The sequence below is a fragment of the Phaenicophaeus curvirostris genome, unplaced genomic scaffold, assembly GCF_032191515.1.
Source record: "Phaenicophaeus curvirostris isolate KB17595 unplaced genomic scaffold, BPBGC_Pcur_1.0 scaffold_249, whole genome shotgun sequence".
Classification (NCBI taxonomy): domain Eukaryota; kingdom Metazoa; phylum Chordata; class Aves; order Cuculiformes; family Cuculidae; genus Phaenicophaeus; species Phaenicophaeus curvirostris.
The window spans coordinates 115,951-135,568 of NW_027206863.1; the positions used below are offsets into that span (position 1 = coordinate 115,951).

At 66.6% G+C, this 19,618-nt stretch overlaps 2 protein-coding genes across 2 annotated transcripts in view; both read left to right on the forward strand.

The window, feature by feature from the left end:
- Positions 1 to 11,518, forward strand: part of LTBP3 (latent transforming growth factor beta binding protein 3) — a 13,687-nt gene extending 2,169 nt beyond the window's left edge. Inside the window, 22 exon segments of the mRNA XM_069882628.1 lie at positions 56 to 227; positions 573 to 745; positions 1,891 to 2,059; positions 2,578 to 2,673; positions 3,089 to 3,214; positions 3,931 to 4,062; positions 4,433 to 4,549; positions 5,036 to 5,158; positions 5,828 to 5,947; positions 6,164 to 6,292; positions 6,637 to 6,804; positions 7,725 to 7,799; positions 8,066 to 8,194; positions 8,631 to 8,710; positions 8,712 to 8,763; positions 9,320 to 9,453; positions 9,455 to 9,491; positions 9,748 to 9,814; positions 10,353 to 10,375; positions 10,377 to 10,492; positions 10,494 to 10,503; positions 11,327 to 11,518. Of these exon segments, the coding sequence (XP_069738729.1) occupies positions 56 to 227; positions 573 to 745; positions 1,891 to 2,059; positions 2,578 to 2,673; positions 3,089 to 3,214; positions 3,931 to 4,062; positions 4,433 to 4,549; positions 5,036 to 5,158; positions 5,828 to 5,947; positions 6,164 to 6,292; positions 6,637 to 6,804; positions 7,725 to 7,799; positions 8,066 to 8,194; positions 8,631 to 8,710; positions 8,712 to 8,763; positions 9,320 to 9,453; positions 9,455 to 9,491; positions 9,748 to 9,814; positions 10,353 to 10,375; positions 10,377 to 10,492; positions 10,494 to 10,503; positions 11,327 to 11,478 (2,400 nt within the window). The 3' untranslated portion in view covers positions 11,479 to 11,518.
- A 910-nt stretch (positions 11,519 to 12,428) lies between these two features.
- On the forward strand, positions 12,429 to 19,261 carry MEN1 (menin 1). The gene is made up of 10 exons (XM_069882625.1): positions 12,429 to 12,453; positions 13,052 to 13,501; positions 14,019 to 14,227; positions 14,382 to 14,510; positions 14,617 to 14,657; positions 14,766 to 14,853; positions 15,586 to 15,722; positions 15,965 to 16,091; positions 17,223 to 17,384; positions 18,686 to 19,261. The coding sequence occupies exons 2-10, from the start codon at positions 13,060 to 13,062 to the stop codon at positions 19,133 to 19,135; spliced, it is 1,785 nt and encodes a 594-aa protein (XP_069738726.1). The 5' UTR covers positions 12,429 to 12,453; positions 13,052 to 13,059; the 3' UTR covers positions 19,136 to 19,261.
- The last annotated feature ends 357 nt before the right edge of the window (positions 19,262 to 19,618 follow it).

Consider the following 19,618-nt stretch of genomic DNA (forward strand, 5'->3'; position numbering starts at 1 on the left):
TGGGGTCCCCGGAGGGGTCCCTGTGGGGTCCCCACGGGATGTCTGACGCCCCCCCCCCCCCTTTATAGCGGAGAAGGGCGAGGAGCGCGGCCTGTGCTTCCGTCTGGTTCTGGGGGGGCAGCAGTGCCGACACCCCCTCCCCACGCGCCTCACGCGCCAGACCTGCTGCTGCAGCGTCGGAAAAGCCTGGGGGGGGCGCTGCCAGAGGTGCCCCCCCGACGGCACCGGTGAGGGGGGGGGGGGACCCCAACATCCCTGAGGGGTGGGGGCTGCACCCCGACATCTCAGGGGGGTGGTCCTGGGGCTCGGGGAGGGGCCCTGGGGCTCGGGGGGGGGGGGTCTGGGGCTCTGGGGGGTGGTCCTGGGGGTTTAGGGGTGTCCTGGGGGTGTGGGGGGGTCCTGTGGGTGGGGGGGGGGCCTGTGGATGTGGGGGTGTCCTGGTGGTCTGGGGGTGCCCTGGGGGTCTGGGGGTGGATCTCGGGGTGTCCTGTGGATGCGGGGGGTCCCTGGGGGTTTGGGGGGGGTCCTCGTGGGTGTGTGTGCCCCCCCTCCCTGACCCGTGCCCCCCCCAGCCGCCTTCAAGGCCATCTGTCCGGCCGGGAAGGGCTACCACGTCCTGACCTCCCACCAGACCCTCACGATCCAGGGCGAGAGCGACTTCACCCTCCACCTGCACCCCGACAGCCCCCCCGAGCGGCCCCCCCCGGCCCCCCCCCCAGCCCCGACGGCCCCGACGCCCCCCCAGGTCAGGCACACCCCTCACTGATCCCCCCCAGTGCCCTCCTTGTGTCCCCCCCCAGTCCCCTCTGCCCCCCCAGTGCCCCCCCCGACTTCTCCAATGTCCCCCCATGTCCCCCCCAGTCCCCTCTGCCCCCCGTGTCCCCCCCGACTCCTCCAATGTCCCCCCATGTCCCCCCCAGTCCCCTCTGCCCCCCCAGTGCCCCCCGACTCCTCCAATGTCCCCCCATGTCCCCCCCAATCCCCTCTGCCCCCCCCAATATTCCTTCCCATGTCCCCCCAGTCCCCTCTGCCCCCCCCAGTGCCCCCCCGACTTCTCCAATGTCCCCCCATGTCCCCCCCAGTCCCCTCTGCCCCCCCCAATATTCCCTCCCATGTCCCCCCCAGTCCCCTCTGCCCCCCGTGTCCCCCCCGACTCCTCCAATGTCCCCCCATGTCCCCCCCAATCCCCTCTGCCCCCCCAGTGCCCCCCGACTCCTCCAATGTCCCCCCATGTCCCCCCCAATCCCCTCTGCCCCCCCCAATATTCCTTCCCATGTCCCCCCAGTCCCCTCTGCCCCCCCCAGTGCCCCCCCGACTTCTCCAATGTCCCCCCATGTCCCCCCCAGTCCCCTCTGCCCCCCCCAATATTCCCTCCCATGTCCCCCCCAGTCCTCTCTGCCCCCCGTGTCCCCCCCGACTCGTCCATTGTCCCCCCATGTCCCCCCCAGTCCCCTCTGCCCCCCCAGTGCCCCCCGACTCCTCCAATGTCCCCCCATGTCCCCCCCAATCCCCTCTGCCCCCCCAATATTCCTTCCCATGTCCCCCCCGTCCCCTCTGCCCCCCCAGTGCCCCCCCATGTCCCTTCTCATACCCCCTAGACCCCCTGCCCCCCCCATGCCCCCCCATATCCCTCCCAGTCCCCTCTGCCCCCCACAATGTCCCCCCAGCGCCCCCTTGAGACCCCCCATGTCCCCCCCATTCCCCCCCAAGCCCCCCCTCTGATCTCCCCCGACCCTCCCCCCATTTGGGGGTCTCACTACCCCCTTCCCCCACAGCCGTGACCCCCCCGGCCATGGTGAGTGGGGGGGGGGGGGGCGTGGGGGGCACTGGGGGGCAGGAGGGTCTGGGGGGGGAGTCAGAATTGATGGGGGGGGCAACACTGGGGGGCAGGAGGGGATAAAGAGGGGGAGGGAGGGACTGGGGGGGCACTGGGGGGACTGGGGGGACTGGGGGGGGCCTCGGGGACAGCGTTGCCCCCCCCAGCTCCCGGCGTTCTGGACGCACTTGGAGGAGCAGAGCCTGGAGCTCCCGGAGAGCACAGAGCCCCCCCGGGTGCCTGGTGAGGGGAACTGGGGGAACTGGGGGGGTGGGGGGAGATGGGGTGGGGAGGGGGAGGAACTGGGATGGGATGGGATGGATGGGATGGATGGGATGGGATGGGATGGGGTGGGGTGGGGTGGGATGGGATGGGATGGGATGGGATGGGATGGGGTGGGGTGGGGTGGGATGGATGGGATGGGATGGGGTGGGGTGGGATGGGATGGGATGGGATGGGGTGGGATGGGGTGGGGTGGGGTGGGATGGATGGGATGGGATGGGGTGGGATGGGGTGGGGTGGGGTGGGATGGATGGGATGGGATGGGGTGGGGTGGGGTGGGGTGGGGTGGGATGGGATGGGATGGGATGGGATGGGATGGGATGGGGTGGGATGGATGGAAACTGGGATGGGATGGGATGGAAACTGGGATGGAAACTGGGATGGGGTGGGATGGGATGGAAACTGGGATGGGAGTTGGCTGGGCCCTGGCGCGTGGGGGGCGCCGGGCGGGGGTCAGAGCTGCTCTTTCCCCCCCGCAGAAGTCGCCCCCAGACCCACCACGGCTGTCGTGTGGCGGCTGCCGCCCGAGCCGCTCACCCGCAGCGCCGTCGAGATCGCCCCCACCCAGGTCACCGGTGAGGGACCCCCAGATCCACCCCCGGGACCCCCACCTCCCCCTCTGCACCCCCAGACACTCCCCCCCGCGGGAACCCCAGACTCTCCTGGCACCCCCACGCCCCCTCTGAACCCCCGTCTGCACCATCAGACCCCCCTCTGCACCCCCCGAGACTCTCCTGGGACCCCCAGACACCCTTGACCCCCCTGGATCTCCCTGGGACCCCCCCAAAACCCCCCCCGAACTCCCATATGACCCCCAGATCCCCCTGAAACCCCCCTAAGAGGCCCCCCCCAACCCCCTCCTGGATCTCCCTGGGAGCCACCCCCCCCAACCAGGACCACCCACATCCCCCTTGGGACCCCCTGGAACTCCCCCAAACCCCCCAGGACCCTCAGATCTGTCCCCAGTCACCCCCCTTTGTGTCTCCCCAGAGACAGACGAGTGCAAACTGAATCGGAACATCTGCGGCCCCGGGGAGTGCGTGATGGGGCCGGGGGGGTACAGCTGCATCTGCTACCCGGGGTACCGCTGGCACCCCCAGCGCCGCGCCTGCACTGGTGAGGGGCACTGGGACCAGTATGGGGGGCTGGGGGTGCTGGGGAACCCCCACAGCCACTGGGATCCCAGTATAGGGGGGCTGGGGAACCCCCAGAGCTACTGGGATCCCAGAATGGGGGGGCTGGGGAACCCCTAGAGTCACTGGGGTACCAATATGGGGGGGCTGGGAACCCCTAGAGTCACTGGGATCCCAGTATGGGGGGGCTGGGAACCCCTAGAGTCACTGACGTACCACCAGTATGAGGGACTGGGGAACCCCTAGAGTTACTGGGGTCCCAGTATGGGGTCTGGGGGACTCCTAGAGCCACTGAGGTATCAGTATGGGGGGGCTGGGGAACCCCTAGAGCCACTGGGATCCCAGTATGGGGGACTGGGGAACCCCTAGAGTTACTGGGGTCCCAGTATGGGGTCTGGGGGACTCCTAGAGCCACTGAGGTACCAGTATGGGGGGTTCCGGGGGGGCTGGGGCTCCCCTCGAGCCGCTCTGGGTGCTGTTCGGCCTCACTGCATGGTTGCACACGCGTGTGCACGGGGCAGCACGGCTCAATCAGAGCACACACGCGTGTCTGGAGGGAACAGGCTTGCACACGCGTGTGCCTGGGGCAGCACGGCTCAGGCGTGTGCCAGGTCCGCGATTGCACACGCGTGTGCACGGAGGGGCGCGTGTGACCGCACACACGCGTGTGCCCGGGCTGAGCCGCGTGTCCCTGCGCAGACGTGAACGAGTGCGAGGCGGAGCCGTGCGGCGCGGGCCGAGGCGTGTGCATGAACACGGGCGGCTCCTACACGTGTCACTGTCACCGCGGCTTCCAGCTCAGCCTCCACAAGGGCCTGCGGTCCTGTGCCGGTCAGCGCCGCACACGGGACACGGGACACGGGACACGGGACACGGACATGGGACACGGAATGTGGACGTGGGACATGGGATACAGGACAGGGACACAGGAGAGGGGACGGGGGACACAGACAGGGGAGAGGGGACACGGGATGGGGGACGTGGGACACGGGATGGGGGACATGGGACATGGGACATGGGGTAGGGAACACAGGACATGACATGTGGACACAGGACAGGGGACACGGACACAGGGGACACGGACGTGGGACACAGACGGGGTCCCCTGGGTCCCCATCACGCGTGTGTCGTGGGGGCGGCTGGAGGTGGGGTGGGGGGGACAGAGGGACGGGGACACATGGACACACGGTTCCCCCCCCAGACATCAACGAGTGCCTGGAGGGCTCGTGCCCCGAGGGGAAATGCGAGAACCACCCCGGGGGCTTCGTCTGCAGCCCCTGCCCCCCCGGCTTCCGCGGCCTCAACGGCGCCTGCACCGGTCAGAGACCCCTGGGACCCCCCCCCCCAACCCCCCTGGCACCCCCATTCTCCCCCAACACCCCCTCCAGACCCCCTCGGAAACCAAACCTTTGCCCCCCCCCGAACCCCCCCAAGACCCTTGTGGGACCCCTCCGGGACCCCCCAACCCCTAGGACACCTCATTCCCCGCCCCCCCCATTTCACCCAGACCCCCCACTCCCCAAGACCCCCCTGGGGCCCCCCAAAACACTGGGATGACCCCCCCCCGACCCCCCCTGACCCCTGGGACCCTCAAGACCCCCCCAATACCCCCCTATTCCTGCCCCCAGCCCCACACGTGCCCCTCCCGACCCCACAGAGACCCCCACCCAGCCCCCCAATATCCCCCTCTAGCCCTGAGACACCCCCCCAGCCCCAGACCCCCCTGTTCCTGCCCCCCCAGACCCCGTAAAGCCCCCATGAGGGACCCCCCCCCAACCTCTGCTCGCTTATGGCCCCCCCCCAGATGTGAACGAGTGTGAGGCGGGGGGTCTCTGTGCCCCCGGGGTCTGCGTCAACACCCCCGGCTCCTACCAGTGCCAGTGCCCCCCCGGCACCCGCCCCACAGCCGAGCCCCCTCGCTGCCAGGGTACGCGGGGAGATGGGGGGCTGGGGGGGGCTCTGTGGGGCTGGGGGGGCTCTATGGGGCTGGGGGCTATGGGGCTGGGGGGGCTCTGTGGGACTGGGGGGGCTCTATGGGGCTGGGGGCCATGGGGCTGGGGGGGCTCTGTGGGACTGGGGGGGCTCTATGGGGCTGGGGGTGTCTCTATGGGGCTGGGGGTGCTCTGTGGGACTGGGCTCTATGGGGCAGGGGGCTATGGGGCTGGGGGCTATGGGGCTGGGGGGACCCATGGGGCTGGGGGGGGCTCTATGGGTCTGAGGGGTCTCTGTGGGACTGGGGGTGTCTCTATGGGGCAGGGGGGCTCTATGGGGGTGGGATCTATGGGGCAGGGGGCTATGGGGCTGGGGGGGCTCTGTGGCACTGGGGGTGTCTCTATGGGGCAGGGGGCTATGGGGCTGGGGGGGCTCTGTGGGGCTGGGGGTGTCTCTGTGGGGCTGGGGGGGGCTCTATGGGGCTGGGATCTATGGGGCTGGGGGGGCTCTGTGGGGCTGGGGGCTATGGGGCAGGGGGCTGTGGGGCTGGGGGTCTCTGTGGGGCTAGAGGGCTCTATGGGTCTGAGGGGTCTCTGTGGGGCTGCGGGGGGTCTCTCTGGGTCTGGGGTCCCCGCGTGTGACGTGCGGGTCGCCCCCTCCCCAGACGTGGACGAGTGTGCGCTGGGGGCCGCGTGCGGCGGGGGCGACTGCGTCAACACCCCCGGCTCCTTCCGCTGCCGCTGCCGCCCCGGCTTCGCCCCCCGCCACGGCCGCCGCTGCCTCGGTGAGCGCACGCGCGCGTGAGACAGGCCTCGTGCACGAAATCCCCGTGCGAGGGGCCCCAGGCCTCGTGCAAGAGCCCCCACGTCCTCATGCGAGGGCCTAGACCCTCGTGCGAGAGCCCCCCCCACCCTCGTGCAAGGCTCTCTTTGCACGAGGAGGGGTGCAAGATTCCCTTGCACGAGGGGTTCCACCTCGCACGCCTGCCCCCCCACCGCAGACATCGACGAGTGTGCGCTGGACCCCACGCTGTGCCCCTCCCCCGGCACTTGCACCAACACCGAGGGCTCCTTCGCCTGCGTCTGCCCCCCCGGCTTCGCCCTCGCGCCCCACGGACGCCGCTGCCTGCGTGAGGGGGACGGCGGCGGGGGGCTGGGCTCAAAGGGGTGGACTGGGGGGGGGACTCTGTGGGGCTACCAGGGGCTGTGTGGATAACAGGGCTCTGTGGCTACCATTGGGATCCACGTGGCTACTGCTCTGTGTGGCTACCAGGGGCTGTGTGGATAACACAGGTCCGTGGCTACCACTGGGATCCGCGTGGCTACTGCTCTGCATGGCTACCATGGGGGTGTGTGTGGCTAGTGGGAGGCTGTACGGGGCTACAGCGGCTCCGTGGCCACCACAGCGGCCTGTGTGGCTCCCGTGTGGCTCCCGTGGCTACCACGGGGCTGATGTGGCTACCCCGTGGTGCAGCCCGCGAGCCGCCGGCCCCGCGCAAGCTCTGTTACCTGAACCTGGACGACTCGATCCTCTGCGACTCCGTCCTGGGAACCAACGTCACGCGTGGCGAGTGCTGCTGCTCGCTGGGCGCCGGCTGGGGGGACCTCTGCGAGGTGTTCCCCTGCCCCCTGCCCTCCTCGGGTACGGGGGGCGCCCGGGGGGCGGCTCTGGGGGGCTATGGGGCGGCTATGGGTTGCTATGAGTCTCTATGGGTTGCTATGGGTCTCTATGGGTCGCTATGGGTCACTATGGGTTGCTATGGGTCGCTATGGGGTCGCTATGGGTTGCTATGGGTCGCTATGGGTTGCTATGGGTCTCTATGGGTTGCTATGGGTCGCTATGGGTTGCTATGGGTCGCTATGGGTTGCTATGGGTTGCTATGGGTCTCTATGGGTCGCTATGGGTCGCTATGGGGTGCTATGGGTCTCTATGGGTCGCTATGGGTTGCTATGGGTCTCTATGGGTCGCTATGGGTCTCTATGGGTCGCTATGGGTCGCTATGGGGTGCTATGGGTCTCTATGGGTCGCTATGGGTTGCTATGGGTCGCTATGGGTTGCTATGGGTTGCTATGGGTCTCTATGGGTCGCTATGGGTCGCTATGGGGTGCTATGGGTCTCTATGGGTCGCTATGGGTCTCTATGGGTCGCTATGGGTCGCTATGGGTCTCTATGGGTCGCTATGGGTCACTATGGGTCGCTATGGGTTGCTATGGGTTACTATGGGTCGCTATGGGTCGCTATGGGTCTCTATGGGTCTCTATGGGTCACTATGGGTTGCTATGGGTTGCTATGGGTCGCTATGGGTCTCTATGGGTCTCTATGGGTTGCTATGGGTCGCTATGGGTCGCTATGGGTCGCTATGGGTCTCTATGGGTCTCTATGGGTCACTATGGGTTGCTATGGGGTTGCTATGGGGTCGCTATGGGTCGCTATGGGTCGCTATGGGTCGCTATGGGACCCTGTTGGGGTGCTATGGGTTGCTATGGGTTGCTATGGGGTTGCTATGGGGTCGCTATGGGTCGCTATGGGGCGGGGGTCCCAGGGTCCCTGTGTCCCCCCAGCCGAGTTCGTCGCTCTCTGCCCCGACGGCCGCGGCTTCAACCCCGACGACGGCGCCTCCGGCCCCGGCCTGCGCGGTGAGACCCCCCCAGCCCCCCAAAACGCCCCTGTGCCCCCCCCCGGCTGCCTCGGGGAGCCCCTATGGGATATGGGGTGTTTGGGGGGGGCCCTATGGGATTTGGGGGGTCCCTATGGGGTTTGGGGGGGGGTCTGTGTGGGTTTGCGGGGTCCCTATGGGATATGGGGTGCTTGGGGGGGGTCAGTGTGGGTTTGGAGGGTCCCTATGGGATTTGGGGGGGGGGTGTGGGTTTTGGGGTGCCCCCTGACCCCCCCGTTCCCGCAGACATCGATGAGTGCGGGCTCTTCGGGGCCGAGATCTGCAAGGAGGGGAAATGTGTGAACACGCAGCCGGGATACGAGTGTTACTGCAAACAGGGCTTCGACTACGACAGCGCCCTGCTCCAGTGCCTCGGTGGGACTGGGGGGACTGGGGGGACTGGGGGGACTGGGGGGCACGGGGGGGACACTAGGCAGGACTGGGGGGCACTGGGAGGCACTGGAGGGCACTAGGGGGGCACTGGGTGGCACTGGGAAGCACTGAGGGGTCATTGGGGGTACTGAGCAGCACTGGGGGGGGCACTAGGAGGCACTGGGTGGTACTGGGTGTTACTGGGGGGCACTGGGGGGCACCGGGGGGACACTAGGCAGTACTGGGGGGCACTGGGAGGCACTGGAGGGCACTAGGGGGGCACTGGGAGGCACTGGGAGGCACTGGGGGGCACCGGGAGGCACCGGGGGGACACTAGGTAGTACTGGGGGGCACTGGGAGGCACTGGAGGGCACTAGGGGGGCACTGGGAGGCACTGGGGGGGTGACTAGGGGTCACTGGTGTTACTGGTGCCCCCCAGACGTGGACGAGTGCCTGGACGAGTCGAACTGCGTGGACGGGGCGTGCGAGAACACGCGGGGGTCGTTCCGCTGCCGCTGCCCCCCCCGGCTCCCGCTACCACCCCCGGCAGCGCCGCTGCCTCCCCGACACCGGTACGTGAGCGTGCAAGGCGTGCGAGGGGCGTGCGAGGGGCGTCCGAGGCCTGGGGGGGGCTGGGAGCGTGTAAGGGGGGGCTGAGAGTGTGTAAGGGGGGGCTGGGAGTGTGCGAGGCGGGAGAGAAGGGGGCTGGGAGTGTGCAAGGGAGGGCTGGGAGTGTGCAAGGGGGTCTGGGAGTGTGTAAGGGGGGCTGGGAGTGTGCAAGGGGGGCTGAGTGTGTGAGGGGGGAGAGAAGGGGCTGGGAGTGTGCAAGGGGGTCTGGGAGTGTGTAAGGGGCGTGCAAGGGGGGGGCTGGGAGTGTGCAAGGGGGGAGAGAGGGGGCTGGAGAAGGGGAGTGGGGGTCCTATGGGGGTTTGGGGGTCCTATGGGATATGGGGGGGGTCTGTGGGGGTTTGGGAAGGTCCTATGGGGGTTTGGGGGGTCCTATGGGATATGGGAGGGGGTCTGTGGGGATTTGGGGGGGTCCTATGGGATATGGGGGGGGTCTGTGGGGGTTTGGGAAGGTCCTATGGGGGTTTGGGGGGTCCTATGGGATATGGGGGGGCCCTATAGGACATACCCCCCTCCCCCCAGAGCGCCGGGACGTGTGCTGGCAGCGCCGGGGTGAGGACGGGGTTTGTGGGGCGCCCCTCGGGGGGGGCCCCCTCCCCATGGACGAGTGCTGCTGCCGGGGGGGCGCCGGCTGGGGGGGGGCACTGCCGGGCCTGCCCCCCCAGACCCCCAGGTACGGTTTGGGGGGGCTACGGGGGGGGTCTGGGGGAGCTGTGGGGGGAGATGGGGGGTCCTGGGGGGGTGGGGGGGAGTTTGGGGGGAGATTTGGGGGTCTGGGGGGATCCTAGGGGGGTCTGGGGGGGCTATGGGGGGATATGGGGGGTCCTGGGGGGTGGGGGGGGCTATGGGGGGTCGTATAGGGGGTTGGGGGGATATGAAGTGGGGGTCTGGGGTGGGGGGTGACGCTGCCCCCCCCCCTCCCCCCCCAGGCTCGCAGTGTGAGAGCAACAACTTCTGGGACGTTGGCGCCCTCGGACTGGGGGGGGCCCCGCAGAGGTGAACCCCCAAACTGGGGACCCCAAAACCCCAGTGACCCCCCCAAACTGTGACCCATCCCCCCCCTCCAGGGACCCCAAACCTTGGCCCTGGGACCTCCCCCCCAACTGGGGACCCCCCCCAATGGACCCCAAATCCTGGCTTGGGACCCCCCCCAAACTGGGGACACCCCCTCATGGACCCCAAACCTTGGCCCTGGGACCCCCCCCCCGAATTGGGGAGCCCCCCCAAACCGTGCCCCCCCACCATGGACCCCAAACCCTGGCTGGGACCCCCCCCAGTCCAAGACACATCCCTCCTCATGGACCCCAAACCTTGGCTTGGGACCCCCCCAGCTGGGACCCCCCCCCAAACTGTGACACCCCCCCCACCCCAGGGACCCCAAACCTTGGCTTGGGACCCCCCCCCAACTGGGTAACCCCCCCCAAGGGACCTCACACCTCAGCCCAGGCCCCCCCAGACTGGCCCCCCCCCCCCTCACTGGGACCCCCAAGCCTGGGCTGGGACCCCCCCCAAACTGGGGACCCCCCCCCCCCAGCCCCCCGCGTGCCCCCCGGCGAGGACAGCTCAGAGGAGGACTCGGCCGAGTGCCCCTGTCCTGGGGGGGGGCGCTGCCCCCGCCCCCCCGGCCGCCCCTGCGACTGCCCCCCCGGATTCCAGCCCGACCCCTCGCGCACACCGCTGCCTGGGTAAGAGCCCCCCAAACCCCTGAACCCCCAAATCCCTGAGTGTGACCCCCCCCCAAACCCCTGAACCCCCCAAATCCCTGAGTGAGACCCCCCCAAACCCCCAAATTCTGGGGTAAGAGCCCCCACAACCCCCTGAATCCTGGGGTAAGAGCCCCCCCAAAACCCCAAATCCTAGGTAAGAGCCCCCCCTGAACCCCCAAATCCCTGAGTGTGACCCCCCCGAACCCCTGAACCCCCAAAATCCCTGAGTGAGACCCCCCAAATCCTGGGTAAGAGCCCCCCAAACCTGGGTTGCTGGGGTGGATTTTTGGGGTCAATTTTGGGGTCCCTGGGTGGGTTTTGGAGTCCCAGGGTGGTTTGGGGGGTCTCAGTGTGATTTTTGGGGTCCCAGGGTGGTTTGGAGGGTCCTAGGGTGGTTTTTGGGGTCCTAGGTTGGGATTTTGGTCTCCCAGATTGGATTTTTGGGGTCCCAGGGTGGTTTGGAGGGTCCTAGGGTGGTTTTGTGGGTCTTGGGATGGTTTTTGGTGTCCCAGGGTGGGTTTTTGGGGTCCCGGGGTGGGTTTGGGGGGGTTCTAGAGTGGTTTTTGGGGTCCCAGGGTGGTTTGAAGGGTCCTAGGGCGGTTTTGTGGGTCTTGGGATTGTTTTTGGGGTCCCAGGTTGGGTTTTTGGTCTCCCAGGGTGGGTTTTTGGGGTCTCGGGGTGGATTTTGGCGTCCCAGGTTGGGTTTTTGGTGTCCCGGGGTGGATTTTGGGGGTTCTAGAGTGGTTTTTGGGGTCCCAGGCTGGTTTTTGGGGTGCCCTGATCCCCCCCTCCTGTCCCGCAGACATCGACGAGTGCCGGGAGCCGTCGCGGGGGGCTCTTCGCTGCCGCCCCGATCGCTGCGTCAACACCAGCGGCTCCTTCCGCTGCGTCTGCAAAGCGGGGAGCGCGCGGTCCCGGCCCCACGGGGGGCTCTGCCTGCCCCAGCGCCGCTGACCCCCACCCCAATAAACGGGGGGGGCCCCCCGCCACCTGACAGCGCCGCTTTTAATGGGATTAGAGGGATTTATGGGGGGATTAGGGGGATTCATGGAGGGATTAAGGGGGATTAGGGGGCATTTGGGGGGGTTTATTGAGGGATTGGGGGGAATTGGGAGCATTTGAAGGGATTTATAGAGGGATTTGGGGAGATTAGGAGGGATTAGGGGGATTTATGGAGGGATTAAGGGGGATTAGGGGGCATTTGGGGGGATTTATTGAGGGATTGGGGGGAATTGGGAGCATTTGGGGGATTTATGGAGGGATTGGGGGGAATTTGGAGGGATTTATAGAGGGATTTGGGGAGATTATGAGGGATTAGGGGGAATTGGAGTGGAATCAGGGGCATTCGGGGTATTTATAGAGGGATTGGGGGGGGACCTGGGCGGGCTGGAGCGGGTTTGGGGGGATCGGGAGGGATTAGGAGCAATTAAAGCGGAACTGGGGGCATTTGGGGGGATTTATGGAGGGATTTGGGGGGAATTGGGGGCATTTGAGTGGATTTGGGGGTGTTTGTGGGGGAATTGGGGGCCTGGAGGGGGTTCGGGGGGATTCGAGGGGATTTCTGGGGGCAAAGAGAAGGAGATTGGGGTGATCCGGGGGAGTTCGGAGGTTTTGGGGGCAGTTTGGGGCCTTTGGGGCGATTCGGGGGGGTCGAATTTCCCGGCTTTGGGTCCATTTAGGGTGAAATTGGGGCTCGGGGGTGTGTGTGTGTGTGGGGGGGGGGGGTGGGGGTTAAAATGGCGGCTCCTCCACGATCCCGTCGTCCCTTGCGCGCCGCCGCCTACAACTCCCGTCATGCCTTGCGCCGAGCGCAGGCATACAGCTCCCATCGTGCCTCGACCGGAACTACAACTCCCATCGTGCCCCGCGCCGAGGGGCCCCCGCCCCCTCCCGTCGTGCCCCGCGCCGCCCGCGGCGGCTGCAGCCTCGGTGAGGGGTGAGGGGGGTTCCCGGGGGGGTCCGGGGGGGGATCCTGAGGGTCTGAGGGGGTTCTGAGGGCTTGGGGGGTCTGGGGGGGACTCCTGAGGGTTTGTGGGGGATCTGGAGGGGGATCCTGCGGGTTTGGGGGGCGGTCTGGGGGGATTCTGAGGGTTTAGGGGGGTCTGGAGGGTGTCTGAATGTTTGAGGGGGGTGTCCAGAGGGTTTGGGGGTGATCTAGGGGGGGATCCTGAAGGTTTTGGGGGGGATCGTGAGGGTTTGGGGGGGGGCTGGGGGTTGGGGTAGGCAAAAAGGGGGCGTGGGAGCCCACCCCCCGCTCCTGGCCCCACATCCCACCCCACCCCCTCTCCCTGACTCCTATCCTGCCCCACCCTGCACCCCACAGACCCCAAACCCCCCCGTCCCACCCCACACTGGATCCCTGGCCCCACATCCCACCACGAACTGGACCCTTGGGCCCACACGCAGCTCCCTGGCCCCACGTTTCCCCCCCCCCATCCCACCCCACGGCCCCCCAAACCCCCCCATCCCACTCCACAGCCCCCCAAACCCCCCCGTCCCACCCCACGCTCCTCCCCTGGCCCCCCAGGTCCCGCCATGGGGCTGAAGCCGTGGCAGAAGGCGCTGTTCCCGCTGCGCTCGGTGGGCGCCGTGGTGCGGCTCTTCGAGGCCGAGCTGCGGCAGCCGGAGCCGGACCTGGTGCTGCTCTCGCTCGTCCTCGGCTTCGTCGAGCACTTCTTGGCTGTCAACCGCGTCCTCCCCACCAACGTCCCCGGCATCAGCTTCGAGGCTCGCCCGGGCCCGGAGCCCCACACTCTCGCCTACTTCCCCGTGGCCGAACTCTCCATCGTGGCGGCGCTTTACGCCCGCTTCACAGCCCAGATCCGCGGCGCCGTCGACCTCTCCCTCTACCCGCGCCCCGACGGCTTCTCCTCCCGCGAGCTGGTCAAGAAGGTCTCCGACGTCATCTGGAACAGCCTCAGCCGCTCCTACTTCAAGGACCGGGCCCACATCCAGTCCCTCTTCAGCTTCATCACCGGTCAGCGGGGCTGGGGGCATTTAGGGGGCTGCCCCATAGCTGATTAAGGGGCTGAGAGTGACTTTGGGGGGTGCTCTGTGGGTCTGGGGTCACTTTAGGGCTGCCCTGTAAGTGGTAAAAGGGCTAGGAGTGACTTTGGGGGCTGCTCTATAACTGATAAAGTGCTGAGAGGGACTTCGGGGGGCACTCTGTGGGTCTGGGGTCACTTCAGGGCCGCCCCGTAAGTAGTAAAAAGGCTGAGAGTGAGTTTGGGGGCTGCCCCATAGCTGATTAAGGGGTTGAGAGTGACTTTGGGGGGTGCTCTAGGGGTCTGGGGTCACTTTAGGGCTGCCCTGTAAGTAGTAAAAAGGCTGAGAGTGACTTTGGGGGCTGTCCCATAGCTGATAAAGTGCCGAGAGGGACTTTGGGGGGCGCTCTATGGGTCTGGGGTCACTTTAGGGCTGCCCCATTCCTGATCGAGGGGCTGGGTCGATCCGTGGGGCAGCCCCCCAAGCTCTAACCCCCGTTGTCCCCGCAGGGACGAAGCTGGACAGCTCGGGGGTGGCGTTCGCGGTGGTCGGGGCCTGCCAGGCGCTGGGGCTGCCGGACGTCCACCTGGCTCTGTCCGAGGATCACGCCTGGGTGGCCTTCGGGCCCGGCGGGCAGCACACGGCGGAGGTCACCTGGCACGGGAAAGGCAACGAGGACCGCAGGGGACAGACGGTCAGCGCCGGCGTGGCCGAGAGGGTGAGTGCGGACACACGGACACGGGCAGACGGACAGCAGCGGCGTGAGAAACACGCGGACAGGGAGAGACAGACAGCACCGGCGTGGCCTAGAGCGTGAGGGGCAGGAGGGGCCAGCCAGCCAGACAGACAAAGAGCGTCCGTGTGTCCCGCAGAGCTGGCTGTACCTGAAGGGCTCGTACCTGCGCTGCACGCGCGGCATGGAAGTCGCCTTCATGGTTTGTGCCATCAACCCGGCCATCGACCCCCACACCGACAGCCTCGAGCTGCTGCAGCTACAGCAGGTGCCGAGCTGGGGCGGCCGGGGGGCGGCCGTGGGGCAGCCGTGGGGCTGGGGGAGCCGTGGGGCAGCCGTGGGGCGCCCCCCAGCTCCCCCTCGTCTCCCGGCAGCGCCTGCTCTGGCTCCTCTACGACCTGGGGCACCTGGACAGGTGAGCGGGCCCCGCAGCGCGGGGCTGCCCCACGACCACCCCCTCACCGCCCCCCAACCCGCCGTGGGGCTGCCCCCCAACCCGCCCCGGCCTGGGGCTGCCCCACAGGTACCCCATGGCTCTGGGGAACCTGGCAGACCTGGAGGAGCTGGAGCCGACGCCGGGCAGGCCCGACCCCCTCACGCTCTACCACAAGGTGAGATGTGGGGCTGATGCTGTGGGTCCCATTCTGTGGGTCCCATTCTATGGGTCCTGTTCTATGAGTCTGAGCGCCGTGGGTCCCATTCTATGGGTCACAGCGCTCTGGGTCCTGTTCTGTGGGTCCGAACACTATGGATCCCATTCTATGGGTCCCATTCTGTGGGTCTGAGTGCTGTGGGTCCCATTCTAAGGGTCCCATTCTATAGGGTTGAGCGCTATGGGTCCTGTTCTATGGGTCCAGCTCTATGAGTCTGAGCGCTGTGGGTCCCATTCTATGGGTCTCCACGCTATGGGTCCCGTTCTATGGGTCTGGGTGCCGTGGGTCCCATTTCATGGGTCTGAGCACTATGGATCCCATTCTATGGGTCCCATTCTATGGGTCTCAGCACTATGGGTTCTGTTCTATGGGTCTGAGCGCTCTGGGTCCCATTCTATGGGTCCCGTTCTATGGGTCTCAGCGCTCTGGGTCCCATTCTATGGGTCCTGTTCTGTGGGTCTCAGCACTATGGGTCCCGTTCTATGGGTCTGGGTGCCGTGGGTCCCATTCCATGGGTCTGAGCACTATGGATCCCATTCTATGGGTCTCAGCGCTCTGGGTCCCGTTCTGTGGGTCCCGTTCTATGGGTCCCAGCGCTGTGGGTCCCGTTCCGTGGGTCCGAGCGCCGCGGATCCCACGCCATGGGTCCCGCCCCATGGGTCTGACTCCGTGGGGCTGCCCCACGCGCAGGGCATCGCCTCGGCGCGCGCGCACTACGGCAACGAGCACATCTACCCCTACCTGTACCTCGCCGGCTTCCACTGCCGCAACAAGAACGTCAAGGAGGCTCTGCAGGCCTGGGCCGACACCGCCACCGTCATCCAGGAGTGAGTGGGGCGGCTATGGGGCAGCTATGGGGCAGCTGTGGGGCAGCTATGGGGCAGCTATGGGGCAGCTGTGGGGCTGGGAGCTGGCTACGGGCTCATTAGGTCCAGGTTGTCCTTGGTTTTGGGGTCCCCTTGGGGTCCCGCTCCTTCCCTGGGGTTTGTGCCCCTTCTCGGGGGGGTCTCTGTCGCCGTGGGGCGGCCCCCCCGGCGCTATGGGGCAGCCCCACGGCTCTGCCCCACAGCTACAACTACTGCCGGGAGGACGAGGAGATCTACAAGGAGTTCTTCGAGGTGGCTAACGACGTGATCCCCACGCTGCTCAAGGAGGCGGCCAACGCCGAGACCCACGGCGACGCCGGCGCCCCACAGGTTTGGGGGGCGCCCCACATCTTTGCGGGGGGGCGCTGGGAGCTGCCCCGTAGCCGAGGAGGGGAGAGGGGTGGTCGCGAGGCATCTGGGGGGGGCTCAAGGGGGGGCCTCGGGGTCCCCGTGGGGCGTGCCCCACACCTGGGGGTCCTCATTTAGGGGATGCTTAGGGGGTGCTCCGTGTCTGAGTGTCCCCCCCGATTTTTGGGGTCATCTCTTGTTTTCTTGGGGTCTCCTCCTGATTTTAGGGGTGTACCCCCCAATTTTTGGGGTCATCTCCCTGTTTTCTTGGGGCCTCCCCCCCTTTTTAGGGGTTCCCCCCTGATTTTTGGGGTCATCTCCCTGTTTTCTTGGGGTCTTCTCCCCATTTTAGGGGTGTCTCCCCCAATTTTAGGGGTTCCCCCCCGATTTTTGGGGTCATCTCCCCATTTTCTTGGGGCCTCCCCTCCATTTTAGGGGTTCCCCCGAATTTTTGGGGTCATCTCCCTGCTTTCTTGGGGCCTCCCCCCGATTTTAGGGGTGTCCCCCCCAATTTTTGGGGTCATCTCCCTGTTTTCTTGGGGCCTCCCCCGATTTTAGGGGTTCCCCCCAATTTTTGGGGTCATCTCCCGGTTTTCTTGGGGTCTCCCCCCGATTTTAGGGGTGTCCCCCCCAATTTTTGGGGTCATCTCCCTGCTTTCTTGGGGCCTCCCCCCGATTTTAGGGGTGTCCCCCCCAATTTTTGGGGTCATCTCCCTGTTTTCTTGGGGCCTCCCCCGATTTTAGGGGTGTCCCCCCCAATTTTTGGGGTCATCTCCCTGTTTTCTTGGGGCCTCCCCCCGATTTTAGGGGTGTCCCCCCCAATTTTTGGGGTCATCTCCCTGTTTTCTTGGGGCCTCCCCTCCATTTTAGGGGTTCCCCCCTGATTTTTGGGGTCATCTCCCTGTTTTCTTGGGGTCTTCTCCCCATTTTAGGGGTGTCCCCCCCGATTTTAGGGGTGTCTGCCCCGATTTTTGGGGTCCCCAGGGCTGTCCCGCGGAGGGGGGTTTCCTAGCTCTGCCTCCCTCGGGGTCCCCCTCGAGGGCTGGTTTCTCCTCTGCGCTTTGGGGTCCCTCACCGAGTTTTGGGGTCCCTCACCGAGTTTTGGGGTGCCAGGCGGGGGGGGAGCTGCCGGCCCTGCAGGACCCCGAGTGCTTCGCCCACCTCCTGCGCTTCTACGACGGGATCTGCAAGTGGGAGGAGGGCAGCCCCACGCCCGTGCTCCACGTCGGCTGGGCCACCTTCCTCGTCCAGTCCCTGGGGCGCTTCGACGGACAGGTCAGGGGCTTTGGGGTCCCCCCCTTGGGGGTTTTGGGGTCCCCTTGGGGGTTTTGGGGTCCCCTTGGGGGTTTCGGGGGGGTCTGGGGGGCTCCTGGAGGGGTTGGGAAGGAAGGAGGAGGACCTCATCCATCCTAAACCTCATCAGGGCCACCTTCCTCAGTGGTTCTAACAGGTAGGTGAGGGGTTTTGGGGTCCCCTTGGGGGTTTTGGGGTCCTCTTGGGGGTTTTGGGGTCCTCCCTGCTAGTTTGGGGGGTGTCTGGGGGCTCCTAGAAGGGTTGGTAAGGAGGAAGGAGGACCTCATCCATCCTGCTCATCAGGGCCGCCTTCCTTGATGGCTTTGACACCCAAATCCCTCAATGTCCCCCCCAAACTCCTCAGTGACCCCCCCAAAACCCCTCAATGTCCCCCCCAAACCCCCTTGGTGACCCCGTTGTGCCCCCCAAACCCCTAAATGATCCCCCAAACTCCTCAGTGACCTCTTTGTCCCTCCCAAAGGCTTCAGTGACCCCTCAATGTCTCCTGAAACCCCTCAGTGGCCCCTCCATGTCCCCCCAAAACCCTCCATGTCCCCCAAAACCCCTCAGTGACCCCTCCATGTCCCCCCAAAACCCCTCAGTGACCCCTCCCTGCCCCCCCAAACCCCTCCATATCCCCCCGAAACCCATCAGTGACCCCTCCATGTCCCCCCAAACCCCTCCATATCCCCCCGAAACCCCTCAGTGACCCCTCCATGTCCCCCCAAACCCCTCCATATCCCCCCGAAACCCCTCAGTGACCCCTCCCTGCCCCCCCAAACCCCTCCATATCCCCCCGAAACTCCTCAGTGACCCCTCCATGTCCCCCCAAAACCCCTCAGTGACCCCTACATGTCCCCCCCAAACCCCTCAATGTCCTCCCCAACCTCTTTATGCCCCCCAAAATGTCCCTCCCAAACCCCTCTGTGGCCCCTCCCTGCCCTCCCAAACCCCTCCATGTCCCCCCAAAACCCCTCAGTGGCCCCTCCATGTCCCCCCAAACCCCTCCATGTCCCCCCAAAACCCCTCAGTGGCCCCTCCATGTCCCCCCAAACCCCTCCATGTCCCCCCAAACCCCTCTGTGTCCCCCCCGAACCTCTCTATGCCCCCCAAAATGTCCCTCCCAAACCCCTTTGTGACCCCTCAATGTCCCCCCAAACCCCTCTTTGTCCCCCCCAACCTCTCTATGCCCCCCAAAATGTCCCTCCCAAACCCCTCTGCGACCCCTTTATGTCCCCCCAAACCCCTTTGTGCCCCCCTAAACCCCTCTGTGTCCCCCCCAGGTGCGTCAGAAGGTGACTCTGGTCTCGCGGGACGCCGACCCCCCCGAGGATGAGGACCCCTCCGGCGAGGAGCCCCGAGAGGGCCGGCGCCGCGGCCCCCGCCGCGAATCCAAACCCGAGGAGCCCCCCCTGCCCAAGAAGCCCCCCGAGCGCCGCCGGCCGCCCCCGGCCCCCGGGCCTCGCCCCGAGGAGCCCCCCGGAGCGCCCCCCGCGCCCCCAAACCCGCCCCAGGGCCCCCCCCAGCCCGCCCCCCAAGCCGGGGGCCCCGTCCTGGTGTTCCAGAGCGAGAAGATGAAGGGGATGAAGGATCTGCTCCGCGCCCCCAAAATCAACTCCAGCGCCATCAAACTGCAGCTCACGGCCCAGTCCCAGGTGCAGCTCAAGAAGCAGAAGGCGGCGCCCAGCGACTACACCTTGGCTTTCCTCAAGAGACCCCGCAAGGGGCTGTGACAGCACCCCGAAACCGCGGGGGACCCCCCCGAAACCAGAGAACCCCCCCCTGAAACCGGGGAACCCCCCAGGGTCGCTGCGGAGGGGAGTGGGGAGCAGAGGAGGGGGCACAGGGGGGTTTGGGATGCAAGGTGGGCTTGAAGAGGGGATGAGTGTGAAAAAGATGGGGTACGGGGGGGTTTTGGGGTGCGATGGGGTTCTAGGAGGGGATGGAGTGTGAAGAAGTTGGGGTACGGGGGGGTTTTGGGGTGCGATGGGGTTCTAGGAGGGGATGGAGTGTGAAGAAGTTGGGGTACGGGGGGGTTTTGGGGTGCGATGGGGTTCTAGGAGGGGATGAGTGTGAAGAACTTGGGGTACGGGGGGGTTTTGGGGTGTGATGGGGTTCTAGGAGGGGATGAGTGTGAAGAAGTTGGGGTACAGGGGGGTTTTAGGGTGTGAGGGGGCTCTGGGAGGGGATGGAGCACCAAGAAGCTGGGGTACAGG

Bases quoted from the DNA above. Each gene is read 5' to 3' on its own strand.
- MEN1 (XM_069882625.1), top strand. From the start codon at position 13,060: ATGGGGCTGAAGCCGTGGCAGAAGGCGCTGTTCCCGCTGCGCTCGGTG. The intron at 14,658-14,765 runs GTGAGCGGGCCC...GCTGCCCCACAG, and splicing joins GACCTGGGGCACCTGGACAG to GTACCCCATGGCTCTGGGGA. The intron at 16,092-17,222 runs GTTTGGGGGGCG...TTGGGGTGCCAG, and splicing joins GCGACGCCGGCGCCCCACAG to GCGGGGGGGGAGCTGCCGGC.